We start from the raw sequence: 15,767 nt of genomic DNA, 5'->3' as shown, positions 1-15,767 counted from the left end.
TGCGTAAAAATCACCTATCATATGTCGCATCCCTCATTGAAGAGTTCTAAACTGCCTCTGGGGGCAACATCAGAGCACAAACTGTATGTCAGAAGCTTCATGAAGTGGGTTTTCATGACTGAGCAGCTGCACACAAGCCTCACATCACAGTGTGCAATGTCAAGCGTCAGCTGAACGGGTGTAAAGCATGACGCAACTTGACTCTGGAGCAGTAGAAACATGTTCTTTGGATTGATGAATCATGTTTCACTATGTGGCAGTCTGATGGATGAATCTGGGTTTGACAGATGTCAGAAGACCACTGCTCACCAGAATGCATCGCGGCTCCTGTAAAGTTTGGTGGAGGATGAATAATGGCCCCTTGGTTCCAGTGCACAAAGTGAGGTCCATAAAGACATGGTTAGACAAGTGTGGTGTAGAGGACCTTGATTGGCCTGCATGGAGGCCTGACTTCCACCCCAATAAACACCTTTGGGAGGAATTAGATGGCCGATTGTAAGCCAGGCCGTTTTGTCTGTCAGGTGACTTTTGGCCATATAGTGTACTTGCATAGGAAAACTACGGATATAGAAATACAACCCTGTGTTCTGCATTTATACGTACACATCTCTGAATCAACTCACAATCAACAACACTTGTCTCCCAGCTCTCATCCACATCACACCCCCGTCCTCTCTAATCCACCCGGGGAAGCCTCTGTCTGATGCCTCATCCAGTGCTGTTAATGTTAATAATGACTTTGGAACAACATATATGAGGCAGGCCATAGGACATATGTGCATACAGCTTACTTCTATAAATCTGCTGCTTTGATACTGAGCAAGTTATTCTTGACAGCTTGAGGCCTGTAGAAAATGTTGCTCTCCTTGGATTGTGATTATATTCAGACTTCTGTTGGATATTGATGCTTACTGACACAAATCCCTTGACAGGTCAACCCTTAGTAAATATCCCTTAATATAAACTTAAGTAATGAGCTCAAAAATAATAAATGATGATGTATTATTATAGTGTAAACTACACGGCAGTATAGAAAGTCATCAAGGGACACCACAGGTGAACAGGGTAGAAACTGTAGTTCAAAATGATTCTCATTGATTATCATTATTATTATCATTTATTTTGATAATACACATATTACACATATTAGAGCGTAAGATTATTACCGTGGACATTTTGGATATCTTTTGTCATCACTCCGTAAATCAAATTTGCCATTTTTAGGAATAATAAGTTCTGAAAACCCCCCAGAATACAGAGAGGAATGAAAGTGGAACATTTGGAACGTCAGTGGTGCTGAAGCGGCTCAGAGAAAAAACAGAGAAAACAGCCTTTAAAGATCAGAATGAAGGAGAAATCCAGACACAGGTGGAGTAAATACAATAATAAAATAAAATAAAACACCTATATGTGTATTTCAGACAGTGTGTGAAAGAAGACTTGCTGTGGACACAAAACAGCCCCGATCAGTGATCGGTGCATGAAAGAACAATGAGCTCCACCTTCACCAGCTGCAGCATTAACGTGATGGATGATCAAGTATGCAGTATGCATTGTGATGCTTTGATTGATATTAGGATGCTACTATTAAAGTAGTTTTACTTTAGGCAGGACTCGGAACAGAGTATTTTACACTGGGGTATGGCCACTTTTAGTTGGTTAGGAGATCTGAATGCTTTTCCACATGTGCTTTGTGTCAGTATCGTCGATCTGGCTCCATTGTGTCCTGTCAGTTCTGGAGCCAGTCAGTAGCTTCTCTGCGTTAGCCTCACTCTCCTGTTTGCTGCCAGCAGCTGCTCCAGTCCTCCCCAGGTCTGCCGAGTCTCACCGCGGACAGGGGCCGTCACGTGGACGCCGTAACGTTAACAAAAGCCGTGAGACGACCGAACAGAGGTCTTGTTTCCTCGTGTCGGATGACGTCACACCACGTCCGGCTGCACTCTCTCTCCGTGCGCGAGCTCGACAATCCAAAGTATAAAGTAGCGCGAGCGCCTGAAGTGGGGAAAAGTGTGGTGTGGAGGGACCCACAGGAGCACACACACACACACACACACACACATACACACATACACACACACACACGCAGAGACACACAGACACACACACCTGTCCACCCGGCTGTGTGCGTGAACACACGGAAAAGTGGACGTCGAAGTTTACTGAGGAGCAGAAATCGGAACATGGAGCGGGAGCTATGGGTCTGAAGCACCGAGGACTGGAAATGGGCGGTCTGCTGCTGCTCTTTCTGCTGCCGAGCTGCCTGCTGTCGGCGGTTGACGGTACGTTGACTTTTTGTTCACAACATGGATTCTCTGGGAGGACGGAGCCTTCGGGGGTGAGGGGGGGGAATGCTAAGAACATAGTAGTTACTGTGCTGTTGTGTCTGGTGCCTCTCTGTCTAATGTCCACACGGAGAGACGAACCCCAGCCGCGGGCTGGCTCCCAGTCCGTGTGTGAGAGTAGAAGTTCTTATGTCCCAAGGGTACAACGACACAATAGTTGCAATCAAAGTGTGGAAAGTTTGCGTTGAAGTGGGACACGCTGAGGATGACCCCCCCCCCCCCAGGAGGGAAAGTGTCCCCGTGCTTGGTGCAGCAGCTCTACTTTCTGGGTTTGTGTGTCGGTCGGAGCAGGAATGAAGTTTGGAGGCTGCTCCGTCGGGCCTCGGCTGCTGCAGCCATTCCTGCTCGGTGTCGGGTGTCAGGCAGACTCAGGGCTGGGATGGTGGCAGAGAAGCCGCAGTGTGCTTTGGGACAGAAAGAGCTGGCGGACACGTTAGAGATGTTCTCCCTGCCTGTGCGTGCATCTTTACGAGCCTTACTTTCTCCTCGCCTCGTCTGCTCCCCTCACCATCTACCGTGAAAGTGCCCCTGTGAGGCGGAGCTCAGCGCGATCGGCGTTACACCAGGTCCAAGGCCAGCTCCTGTTTGTCCGCCTGCATCTTTCAACCAAAGCTTCACAGTTACTGTGGTGATCGCCGTGTGCACCTACTGCACTGCACCTCAGTGATCCATGAAAGATGCAGACCTGTGCTAACCTCTGCCCCACATCTGGTGATGATAATCTTTACTTGGACCCTGAATTCCTTGAAGTTTGTCAGTAGTTTTCCCAGTGGACAGCAGCAGTGATGGCTTACGCTCCACTGGCCGGCCCTGTCCACTCACATCTCCACTAAAGATTCTGCTGAGTCTGCTTCCTGCTGAGGTCTTTGAGTCCCACAGGTTAGAATTCAAATAGACGGCAGTGTTGTTGTGAAGTGGTAGTAAAAATAATTTATCTCGGAATGATTAAATGATGGAATGTTCCATTAAAAAAGCTGCACAGCAGTGCGAGCTGGCGCTGAATGATGGTCAGCTCTTTTACTTATTCACAGAGCAGATATCTCCTCGTGGTTTTGAACATTTTATTGAGATCATTTACTGTTTTACAGATTGTTTTGTATGGGGAGCAAGGTTTGTTCAGGATTTTAGTGAAGCTAATGTAGAAAGTGTAGGTGAGCCCACACAGTCCTGTTACCTGTTTCTCAGGGTCTCATATTAGCTTCAGCTGTGGATGCATTTCATATTTAGTTTGTCAGAATTACCAGGGCTGTTTGAAAATGGACAGGCGTCTGATGTGAGTGATTGCGGTCAAGATTTACAATGGACTATACCGATAGAAGGAAAAGTACTGCTTACAAAATGCATTTATTGCAATTCTGAAGGTGTCAAACGCTCTGCACAGAACAGTGATGCAACTAATCTGTGCAAGTGTTGAGGTTTTTGGTGTCTCTAACAACAACTATGGACTATAACAGTATCATAACCAATAAATAACACTGGCAAAAGTATATGAAATGCAACAGCATATATTTACTCAAAGTAACCTGTACCTCACTTTTACTCCAGCCAAAGCATGCCACTAATCAGTCTGACTTCATAAGGGCCAAGGGTCGATCCCAGAAATGATTTACAAAAGCAAGTGTTTACAATGACAATAGTGAACTGTGTACAGCCTCATCAGAACACCGGGAACTTTATGCACACATTACTGCCATAACAACATGCAGACAAGTGTCACGGCTCATTTTATTGTAAGAATTAGGGCTATTTATCTGTTTGTTGACAATGAAATACAGTAGTCAGTTCATGCACAAGTCTGACTTCATCAGTGAGCAGAGAACACACCTTCAGCTGCTGCCAGCGGGGTTAAATAATACTCCATCAGCTGAAGTGACTGGCTTTACTTTGGCACTGAGGTAACCACATGCACACACACTTCACACCCACGGGCCAAAAACACCAAAGTAGTGTCAGTTAAATGTCAGACAAACATCACAGCTCTGTGTGTGTGTGTGTGTGTGTGTGATGAAAGTCTTTGGGTCACTCTGTCAATAGCCCCTTTTCCATCAATATTTTCAGGAATTTTTATTACCAGGAATTTATTTACCTGGGTAAAAGAATTCCTGGTAATCTCTGTGGTCTGCGTTTCCACTGCACCTCAAAGTTCCAGAACATTTATTCAAATCAGGCTAATGACGTGTGGGGGAGTGGTAACAGAAACTACTGTTGTGGTCCTTCAGCTTCTTATAATGTTGCTTAAGTTTCTTCTCTTCCCTACATTTAGCTCCACCAGCTGGTCAGCTATTCTTCCACAGACTCGGTCGTTTCGAGTCACCGACTCAAAGTCCCACTGAATTTCTTCCTCTGCAAATACGCTCTAAAGAGCCTGGACCTCGTCATCCGTCCACTTCTCGCAGCTTCTCTTCTTTTGCTCCATTTTCCAAATGATGAAAACACAAACGAAGTGAAGCTTGTAGAAATGAAATAAACAAGTTTGCAGCCACACTGGAAAGGCAGTGTGGAACGCTGGAAGTGTGTTCTGCGGTGGAAAAGGGGCTAATGGTGATTTTTTTTCATAAATGAAACTCAGAATATGTCTATACTATGCTGCCTAATCTGTATTACGTTATTTTGGTGTGAAACTTCACACAAGCATTTCCAGGTTGTTTTAGCTGAGATGTGTGTCCAGTGAAACGTCATTTTGGCAAATGAGTCTTAGCCAAAGCCACGTCATGGTTCCCCATCTGGTCCTCTGCTCCTCTAGTGTCATCTCTTATTCTTTTGTGTCTTTCAGAAAACATGAAGTGGGCCTAACTGTCCTCTTCTAAAGTAATTTCCGTCTAAAATCTTTAACAGCTCGTCCCTCTCTGGCTGCTGACACCGCTGACTGTCTTAATGCAGACAATAGACACAACAAACCTGAGAAAAGCTCTCTTCCAAGGCTCTGTTTTATTAATATTTATTAGTGCCGTTAAGAAATGACACTGGGATTTTGAATTTTCTCTTTCTCTTGAATTGTCTTTCTTCAAGTTTTCTTACATAAAATGAGCAAAAACTAAAGGGTCAGTTGGATGTTTAATAGCTGCAGCAGTTACTCAAAGTCGAAACTTGAGGGGATTGTGTATATTACTGATTGCCTGAAGAAAACCAAAAGACCTGCTTGTTTGAACTTGCTCATATTCTGAATGTATTATTGAACTGAGCGTTAATATTGTCTGCACATTTCCCATAGTCCCAGGTCCTAGAGCACTGCACAGGGATAGGTCATATACTGGATACAAACGTGTCTCAAAGAAGAGAAGTGTTGAATTCCATTTCTCCTGATTTTTGACACGTCACGTAACTTTCATATACTGACAGGCTTGTCTCCTCAGCTGTGAGTGTGTGTGGGTTTAAGGGGGCAAACACCTTCATTTCCAGGGTGCCTTTTATCTTCATTTATTTTAATTGCATGGGAGAAATTGAGCAATATTTTAGTGGGTAACAATATTTTACAAAAGGATAAGAGGTAATATATTTGAATAGTTGATGTATAGAAAATAAGATTTTTGTATCAACATGGTATCTAACCTCAATAGTTGGTGTAGAATTGAGTTTTGAAAAATAGGGAAAGTTAATATTGAATATTGACTCATATTCCAAACTGGGAAAGTTATAGAATGAAACTATATTTCATTCAGTTCTTATTTGTAACACTGATGCATTAAGCAGCTTTACATACCCTTTACATACCTTAAACCAAGGTAGTGCAAAAAGCTGCACCAAAACTCTGAAGCTCAGGCACTGTGATGGCAACAATACGAGTGCAATTGATTCCAAACTGTAATTTTGATTTTGATCGCAGTGCAAAAAAAAAGTTAAATCTTGTGATTCTTTACCTGTCTTTTGATGCAAAAAAATGGAGGTCAAAAAGAAAACTTCTCAAGCTATTTGCTGCCAAACAGGATTCACAATCCAAACTCAAAGTCCACTTACTGGCTTTTTTCGAAGCTTTCACCCACATGAGATGGTCTTTCTCAGCTGCTGGAGTTTGTTCAGTTGTCAGGGAATAAACTTTCATGGTCATGGTTTGACCATCACCACCATTATCTCTTGAAGTTGAAGACTAACACCCAACCCAAACCGGGATGAGTGTAAAACCCAGATGTGACTCCTGGTACGAACATGGTCAACCTGTTGAGGTGGACAGGGACCTGAGGAGAGACGGGTGAGTGATGGGCAAAGGGAAATTGTGTTTGTTGAGAGTATTAAAGGACACAGCTGCTTGTGGTTAAATCTCAGTCTTATATTAGTCTCTGGATAGCTCAGTGTCAGGCAGATGTCACTGCACATGCTCAGTGATGCTGTTACATGTTCAGCTTTGGTAGTTTGGCAAGCTGAGAGTTTCTGTTAGATGTTGCTGCTGAACACAGTTATCAGGGCCCCACTCTGAAGTGCTCTGTTCTGCTTTCACGCACTCTGGCTTAATTTGAAATCTTTGTTTATTTGGGCATGCGTTACCTCTCTCCCTGATTTTAGTGAGGATTAACTTGAGATCTGTGTGTCACGATTTGGACAGAATAATTGGATTATGCTGTTTTTGCCAATTGTTAAACTACAGCACTTTATTCACCATGCTGACATAATGCTTTAGCACAGACGTGTTGCAGAGGAAGTGTAAGCAGAGCTTTCTAAGGCTGACAAAGGGGCTGATATTCAAAGTCTCAAAGACACTGATTGGTTGAGAAGAATACCCAGTGTCCTTTGGGCTGGGACCACAGAGAAACGTATTTCTCCATTTTTCTTTTCTGATCCTGAAAACTGGATTCCATTTACTGGTTCTGTCCCAGTCACACGTATTCACTTTAAATGTGTCAATACCATGGAGAACACGTGAGGTTCTCTAACAATACGTAAGCAAATAATTTTTGACTTACTTACTTTGAGAATAAAAACCTGTTTTCTTTTTTATTGAACTGAAGCCAGCGTTTTCATGTGTGAAGTCAGTAGTAGAAACAGGGTGTTGAGGGTCGATTCCCAGCTCCACTGACTTGTGAAAAGAAACATTTTTCTTTTTGGGTGGGGGCTAATCTATTTGGGTGGGCCACCCAAAAAAACTCTTTGCCCTGGGAACCCTGGGGATTTTCTCTTTCCACTGCTGAGACCGGCCAATAGGTGATTTCCACACTCCTCCCCATTAGCCTGCACTATATGGGCCACTGCATTTGCTGCATTCAGGCTTCGTACTCTGAGTCTGTTCCTTTGTTTGGATGGAGGCACACTCGACACTCAACAAAACAGGGCAAGACCCAACGTAGGCTGGCTGTGATCAGAGCAACTGCAAATGCTTTTCACCAGATCACTTTTTAGTATTTCCATTCTTTCTTTAGGAGTATGTCTTATGAAATAGAATAAACAGAATGACACACTATAGTTGCTTTTCATTTGTATTTTTCTCAAGCTGCCCTATTTTCACAACTTTTAGTGGCGATGTTCAAGCAGTAATAGAACTCTGCCTGTTTAAAATACAGTCTTACATTGGCCCAACTGATTGAAGAAATATGGTGATGGACAAGAATGTTAGTTGGTAAAGTTGTGGCAGCAGGGAAAGGAAAAGAGTTGGCTAGAAGGGAAATCTGAGGGGCTGAAGGTCAGGAGAGGAGATCTGGTGACAGCACGGAGGAGGAATGTAAGGAAGAGATTGATATCTTTTCCTGTTTGTGTTGCTCTGGTGTGAAACTCGAGGAGGTTCTGTGCTGTTTGGATTTCATACAAACCTGATGGAGGGAGGATAGGGAGAGAGCAAAAAGGAGGGCCGAGAGGAAAAAAAAAACAAATGAACGAAAAATAGCTGGGAGAAGAGAGGTAAAAGAGAAAATAGGAAAGGAGGAGCAGTGGGGAGGAGGCAGACAAAGGATGAAGAAATGGACGAAGGAAGGATAGAGAGAGGAGAGAGAGGAAGTCCGTGGCAGTCTAACCTTGATTTCTCTGCCCCCCCCCAACACACACATACACACTCACACAGAGGGTTCTGTTAACATGGGCTCTGTTAACATGTAAAGCGAGGAAGCCTGCTAACTTTCTCCAAGCACAACAAAACAGGAGAACTAAGTAGTGTGTGTGTGTGTGTGTGTGTGTGCTCCCACAGAAAGGGGTGCAGCAGTGCATTGCATACGCTTTAGAAACTTCTTCTGGGACCCTTTTTCTTTTCATGCTGCCACCTCAGTATGACCCCCCCCCCCAAACACACGCACACACTCACACACACACACTCTCTTAGTGTCCCACTGTCTACTTTGATTGTTAATCCCATTTCCAAACTAACACCAGGTGCAGTGATTTGTCTACACAAACATTTCCTCTTTCCCTCTTTCTAATCTCAACAATTAAATGAACAACATTTTAGTGTTTCATAATATATGTTGGTTCAGCTTAACAATGTGTATATATATTTTCTATCTATAATGTTTCATTTGGGTCAAACTCTCATCTGTGTTTTTTACAATTGGTTACATTATTAAGAAGTAGCTGAGGTCACTTTAGTCAGTGTGACTAAATGGCAAAAGTGCGTTCATTGACCACATCTTTCAAATTCAAACATGTTTTTTATCACTCAAACTCAACCATCACCACAACTCACAGCTCTCCCCAGGAGGGGTCACTTCCGTTCCTCAACCCCACAGAGGACTTCTATTCCTCACAGAGGTTGAACGATTATGCCACCAGATGTCAGATGTCCCTCTGTGACTTGATGACTGCTGGATATGTTGACACGTGCAGAAGATTACTACAGAGGATGAGGCATCAGACAGAGTCAGATGTGTTTGCATATTTAATGAAATGATTTTTACAGATGTATGACCTAAAAAATCAAATATGGTAAATTGCCATTGTATTTATGTTGCAAGCTGCATACCTGAATGGATCTAGGATATGTCCCCTACCCAGTGGCACCTGTCTGGCTGACCCTTCACATTAGCTCTTTTTAACAGTTCCATTTATTGCATACTTATTCTACACCTGTCGCCAGGGAGCCTCAGCTGGGCTGTGGAGGTTGGCTCACGCTAGTTCTCACTGCAGTGTCTGTGTACGGCCAAAGGTGACCTTCAAAGGCCCTCAGTGTGTGGTCTGCCCTTCTCTCTGTTTCTTCTCCTCATGTCCTTTTTTTGTCCTTTATTTTGATCTGCGTCAGCTCCCGTGGACAGTTGGACAGGACCGTTGATAAGAGGTTTTTAAAGCTGCATTCTGTGTTGTCATAGTGCTGCTACTGTGTTACCGTGGTAATTTAGCTCAGTAGATGGTCTCTTACCCCTGTGCCTCCTATGTAGTAAGATAGTTATACCTTCTGGTTGATAGGAATATTTTATTGAGTGATTACTCAGATTAATTGTTATTGATTTATCTGCTGATTATTATTCTCTATTCTAGCATTTTGTTTTGTCTGACTGACAGGCCCAAAACCCAAAGACATTCAGTTGACTGTACTGTAAGTTACCGTACATGCTCACATTTCAGAGCCTGGAACCATTTTTTAAAATACAATTTTTGTTTGGAAAATTACTTTAAGTAAGACAATGGATTTTCAAAATAATGGACTGACTGTTGGAGCCCTATTTTAGTTAGCTTTAGTGTTCCTCATCATATGGTGTGAGGGACTCTACTGGAAAGATGTGCAGCATTCTTTGCAAAGTGTATTGATGTTGGACAGCGCTGTCCAAAACGTTGCTCCAAATTGTAATATTGGTGGCTCTTGTGACTCTGAAGGCCACAGCATATGACTCACGCCATTTTGATACACACCACTCAGGGAGCTCCGTGTCAAATCTAAAATCTAAAGTTTGGAAGACATTTGGATTTTTGAAGAAGGGTGGAAAATTGGACAAAATTGGACCCTAAATTGGCCATTTGTAAAGTGTGTAGAACAGCGATTAAGTACAACAGTACGGTTTAACAGTTGTGCCGTGGTGAATTGTGATATGTTCGTACTTATGCAGCCTACAAGTTAAACACAGTCTGAGTCTCCAAACGTGTATCTCAGCATCAAATTCTGTAGTATTCAGCACACTCTGTCCTCTGAATCAGACGTCAGACTGAGTCTCTCATTTTACAAATAAGGACAAATTGGACAACTGTTAAGCACTGGTGTAGAAAACTAAACAGCAGGAGTGCAATAGGCTTTATAAGCTTGGTAAACATGTTAGAACTTTGTTGGTTTTTGAGTAGGTTGGACAGTGGGAGCAATTAGACACTGAGAGATATAGTTCTACTGAATCTGAAGCAACAACCTTATTGAATCTTTGGAAACCACAATGAGCCATCAGTAGTGAGAGCAGTTCAATACAGTAACAATACAGAGGTGACTGGGTGAATCTGGAAGGACCACATGCACCCTCAGTGCTGGATGGTGAGGAACTTTTACAGTTTTTCACAGCTCTGACCTCTTTCTAGGAATAATAATGGTTATTATTCTGCTGCTTCCTACCAAGTGAATCACAGCTCATTGTGTTTTCATTTCCTTCAATAAAACAAAGAGCATGTTTTAATCTTGATGTAATGGTAAGTTTTTTATCTCCAAGCAATTGGCCTCGTTTAGGCCTTCCAGGTTTAATGCTATGCACCATGTCCTTATGTGAGTGATTAAGAGCTGGCACTGTATTGTTCATTACCATGATTTGGGTTTTCATGGTTCATATTAAATCACATGAGAGCATCCACAGGCAGATGAATAGGCTGTTATTTAACAAGATGTCAGTTATGGCTGAAAGACATGTTGTTAATCTCCTCCTAAGTTAGATGTGCCCAGGCCAGCTTCCCTGTAGGCTACACAATCATTACTAATAACAGTCAGAACAGGTACGTTCTAAACTTTTAAAGACATAACGGTTGGTGTAAGATCAGAAGTCTCCATCCCATAGTATCTCTTCATTGTTCAGAGAGGCATGAGCATCTGCTGTGTACACAATGATCAAGCCAAGAAGATGTGTCAAGCTTCACTGAAACAAGCACAACTCTTACCAGAGAGGAACATTTCTGTCGAATGAAATCAGGCTGCTGTCACTACAGAACTGCAGCAAGTGTTTCTGCAATACAGGATTACTGACCAGTCAGGATTATAAGCCCCAGTGACAGAGACATGAAGTGGACCAGCAGTATGGTTCCAGTATACGGTTTAATACCACAGCTCAGTCACATTTCAGATGCATTCAGGTGTTATTATTGTGAAGCGTTTACCAGTTAGTGCTCGTAGTGACTGACAGTCTGACTCCAGCATGGCCTGTTCTCTAGTTTCTATGTGACCAGACAGCGGGTGATAGAGTGGTGTGTATATTCATAGTGAGGAGGTCTAGTGTTTCCTCTGTCCCTGACTATCCTTGTCCAAACCCCCCCCCAAAACCCACAAAGTGGTGACATGTTAACTACACTTGAATATGTTGTAGCCTTTAATCACAAACATGACCTATTGTAGGAACAGATGTGTGACAAGTGAACACAGCTAACTTGTCACACATTCCTCTGACTGGATGTTTCCCTTACAGGCTGGATGAAGGTAGAAACCTTCCCACATCCATCAGATCAGTAACGACACTTGATACAAATATCAAGATGACGACAAGAACATTTAGTTACAGACTTAGTGCCGTTAGCAGTGTTTTGAACAGGCGTCGACACAGTCACCCACAATGCCACTGTCTATCGTTCTTGCTTTAAACTAACTCCATGTAATAGCAATGTCTCGAAAGACATCGGCAAATTAATGTGATAGAAAAGCAAAGTCATTGGAGTGTTTATTTCATCACTTGACAAATGTTGGACACATCTGTCTCATGCACAGGAATATCACCGGTTATTCCACCATTCATCAAACCATCATAACGGCGCCCTTGCTTGCACAGCTAGCACAAGCAAGAACACACAAGTCAAAAAACTTCTTTCAGCCACAACAAAGCACATCTCGGCGAGGTCCAAGATAATCACAGCATCTATAGTCTGCAGTATTGTTAAGGAGGTTAAGACCTTACAGTGTACTTGAAAGTGATGACGTGATAAGTACTCCAGAGCCGAGGTATAACATACCAAGTAGACACTTCCCTGGCAAACGTATTTTATACTTCAGTAAAGAACAAAGTTCTTTCCTCTTTATACCAGCCACAAGTTTACTGCACCATGGTCATGTTGATCAATTCATTTTCCTTAAAAAGAATCCTGACAAGCAAAGGCACGTGTGTGTGTGATATATTTCACATCAATGTAGTGTGGTAAAAGAAAATGGATCTGCATGTGCATGTGTGAGAGAGGAAGGATACATTAATATTTTCACAGGAGAGTAACTACAAAAAGGAAACTAATGAGTGAAAAACAAGAAGGGGGGATACAGTTACCTTGGTGTTACTCAACCTCCACTTGAGTCCACATGACTTGGCTGCAACACTTGTGACATTATGAGAAATCCTTGAAATGCCATTGATTAATATTAATTAATGTTAATAATTATTTTAACTTAATACAGATGGTTATTGCTCTACTACCTGAAAACATGAAGATCTGTCCAAAAGTATTTTGTTTTCATCTTTTTTATAGATTATAGATTTTAGAGATTTCTCTAATATGTGCCATATTAGTTTTCAGTTTTGTTTTCTTTATTAGTTAAGTTTTGCAAATTTTATGAATGTCAATGTTCTGAAGGGTTATGCACACGACATGTTATTCTGAAATGATTTTTCCATTTTTTTCATACAAATAGATTCAGATTGCATCAAATTGAATTGCACTGAATCGAATCGTATCGTTATTTATTGTCCCTGATTCGTATCCTAGCTCATGTATCTAGACTTGTATCAGATCGGCACATAAGGGATAGATGTACACCCCTAGTGTACACCCATAAGACCGGTGACGGATGAAGACATAAGTCGTAGGTCAATGGACTTTGGAGTGCCATATTATTTCTGCATGTAAAAGCATGAATGTTATGCCACACAACAATTACCTTATAAAAAACAGAAGGTGTGTGCCATCACTACTACAGATTTGAAATATGGGACTTAATTTACTGATAGTTTACTGATTGTAGCTGCACATTATTTTACACACATTAAATAAGTACCTTCAGCGTCCAGTGCCACCACGTGAGTATATGTCCTGTGTAAAGTGTTTTAAAGGCTCTGTAACTCATTGATGTGACTCACCTTCACCTTCAAAGAATACTAATGAGAAAGAGCCACAACAGTTCTGTTAATCAATGTGCATCTGTTCCTTACTTAGATGGATGCCAGAACACTTTTCTGCATCAACTATTATTGGTTGGGATCATACAAGAATGCTTATGCAGATTGTAAACAAACTAGTTCTGAGTTCATATCCACACTGATGTCAGTCACAGAATCAGTTTTATTATTAAATGAATGATTGATTAATTATTCATTTGAAATAATTATTATGTAGTGTCTCTTTGTAGTTTAAGGACAGCACCCGTACTGACAGAGGCAGTGTGTCTTAATGCTGTGGGATTACAGTAGGAATGGTGGTGCCAAGCCACACTGGAGCAGCTCTGCCACCCTGCCAGGCCAAAACCACAAGCTGTCACAGCACTGTGGCAGCTGCTGAGACAACTATTGCCTCCCTCCACCAGTGGGAGGATAACATCTCTGACTTACTGAGCTATACACATGCACACACACACACACACACACACACACACACACACACACACACACACACACACACACACACACACACACACACACACACACACACACACGTACTGGACCCTGAGACACACATACTTTAATACCTGTCGTGGTTTAAACATAAACATATCCTAAATATGTTGTCCAACTTGTGTTTTTTCATCTGATAATGTATGAAGCAATAGAAGACAGAAAGTAAAACCTATTTGTTCAAACAAAAGGTATTTTAGTCTCAGTCCTTGCTGTTTTTCTTTTTTGATGGCCTCACTGTTGCCAGATGGCAGAATTGTTTTTGGTCGGGCCTTGCTCCAATGAGTAGCTCTTTATTTTGCCAAAACATGATGATGATTAGCTGTGAACTTGAGTGTGGCACTGTGGCTGTGTAGAAGTCATGATTTGAAAATTGGTGGTAGACAGGGCAATGGTAATTCAAAGGGAAAAATCAGCTCAGTTCAAGACGTAGTAAGCTTGTATTTCATTCTGACTTTAGAAATTTTGGTTGTGAAGTTGATACATGATGTAGTGGTTAGTGGATTTTCAGTCTCTTTATGATTCTGAATTATGAGATATTTTAGAATTGCTCTTGCACATGCTGAGTTATCCTAATTTTGGTCCCTATTGTGGGTCAAGCTTCAAAACACAGTATTCCCAAATGGCGAGTAAACTAATTTCCAAATGTAAAATTGGTGGAGTGACCCTTTAATTCATTAATACTTCCATACAAACTCCTTTTCAAAAGCATGGTGGCTGCCATTGCTCTGACAGACCATTATTCCAAAACCCCACTACTCTAAATGTCCCATTGGTGGGGATACACACCCGAGTCCAACCGTGTGCTGGAGCATGTTGGCCCCACTGTGGACCAGGGGGCCATGGTGGACAATGGCAGCGTCCGGGCAACATGGAGACCACATGCATGAGAGGCTTACGCTTTGATGTTTCTCAAACAGGAGTCACATATGTTAAAACTCTTTGCCACATCCATGAAAGGGCTATGCAACATTTTCCCCCTGAAAGACAATTATTAAGTCAATGTTGGTGGGATTACAAAGACACCAGGATGAATAGACAGACTGCATAACCTCTCTGAGTTTGAGCAAATGTATTACCTCTTTACAAACTGAATTCCAAAAAGCATAGTTTTTCATGTCAAATATTGTGGAAGCAAGAGCAATGTGATTCAGTTACTTCTTCTAACAGACTAATACGTTTGCATAATTTATTCAATATAAGCACCTTTGCAACACTAAACTAAATAACCAGTGCTAGAAATGGATCACTCAGCAATAATCCATAATGAAGCTATTGTGGTATTGACGGGTTGGACAAACACTCAGCTGGCTGCAGGTGACAGATGAGTTTAACTATTCGTACAGTCATCAGCATTCAAGGACTATCATAAGTGAGTTACAAACACAGTTGCAGGAATTTGGGCATGTATCACTATCTATTGTCATTGAGGTAAAAACTGTACTTGGGCTTCAATATAGTGTTTTAAATGTTACTTAGAATATCTTTATGATCTTTTTTCCAGGGTCACCTCTCCTCCTCTTTGCCAACCGACGTGACGTACGATTAGTAGATGCAGAGGGTGTGCGTGGTGAGTCGGCCATCGTGGTTAGTGAGCTGGAGGACGCAGCAGCGGTGGACTTCCTGTACTCTGAGGGCCTGATATTTTGGACAGATGTCAGTGAGGAGGCCATCAAACAGACATACTGGAATCAGTCATCCAACTGTAAGACAGCAAACAGTTTCTGTGTTTATTCTGCAGCTTAGTGAA

General features: G+C 42.1%; 1 protein-coding gene across 1 annotated transcript in view; it reads left to right on the top strand.

The window, feature by feature from the left end:
• The first annotated feature begins 2,075 nt into the window (after positions 1 to 2,075).
• Positions 2,076 to 15,767, top strand: part of lrp5 (low density lipoprotein receptor-related protein 5) — a 64,485-nt gene continuing 50,793 nt past the window's right edge. The window contains exons 1-2 of the mRNA XM_070831296.1: positions 2,076 to 2,279; positions 15,522 to 15,722. Of these exons, the coding sequence (XP_070687397.1) occupies positions 2,195 to 2,279; positions 15,522 to 15,722 (286 nt within the window). The 5' untranslated portion in view covers positions 2,076 to 2,194. The remainder of the gene's footprint in view (positions 2,280 to 15,521; positions 15,723 to 15,767) is intronic.

Source organism: Pempheris klunzingeri, chromosome 5, assembly GCF_042242105.1.
Source record: "Pempheris klunzingeri isolate RE-2024b chromosome 5, fPemKlu1.hap1, whole genome shotgun sequence".
NCBI lineage: Eukaryota > Metazoa > Chordata > Actinopteri > Acropomatiformes > Pempheridae > Pempheris > Pempheris klunzingeri.
This window is presented reverse-complemented; position numbering and strand designations above follow the sequence as displayed.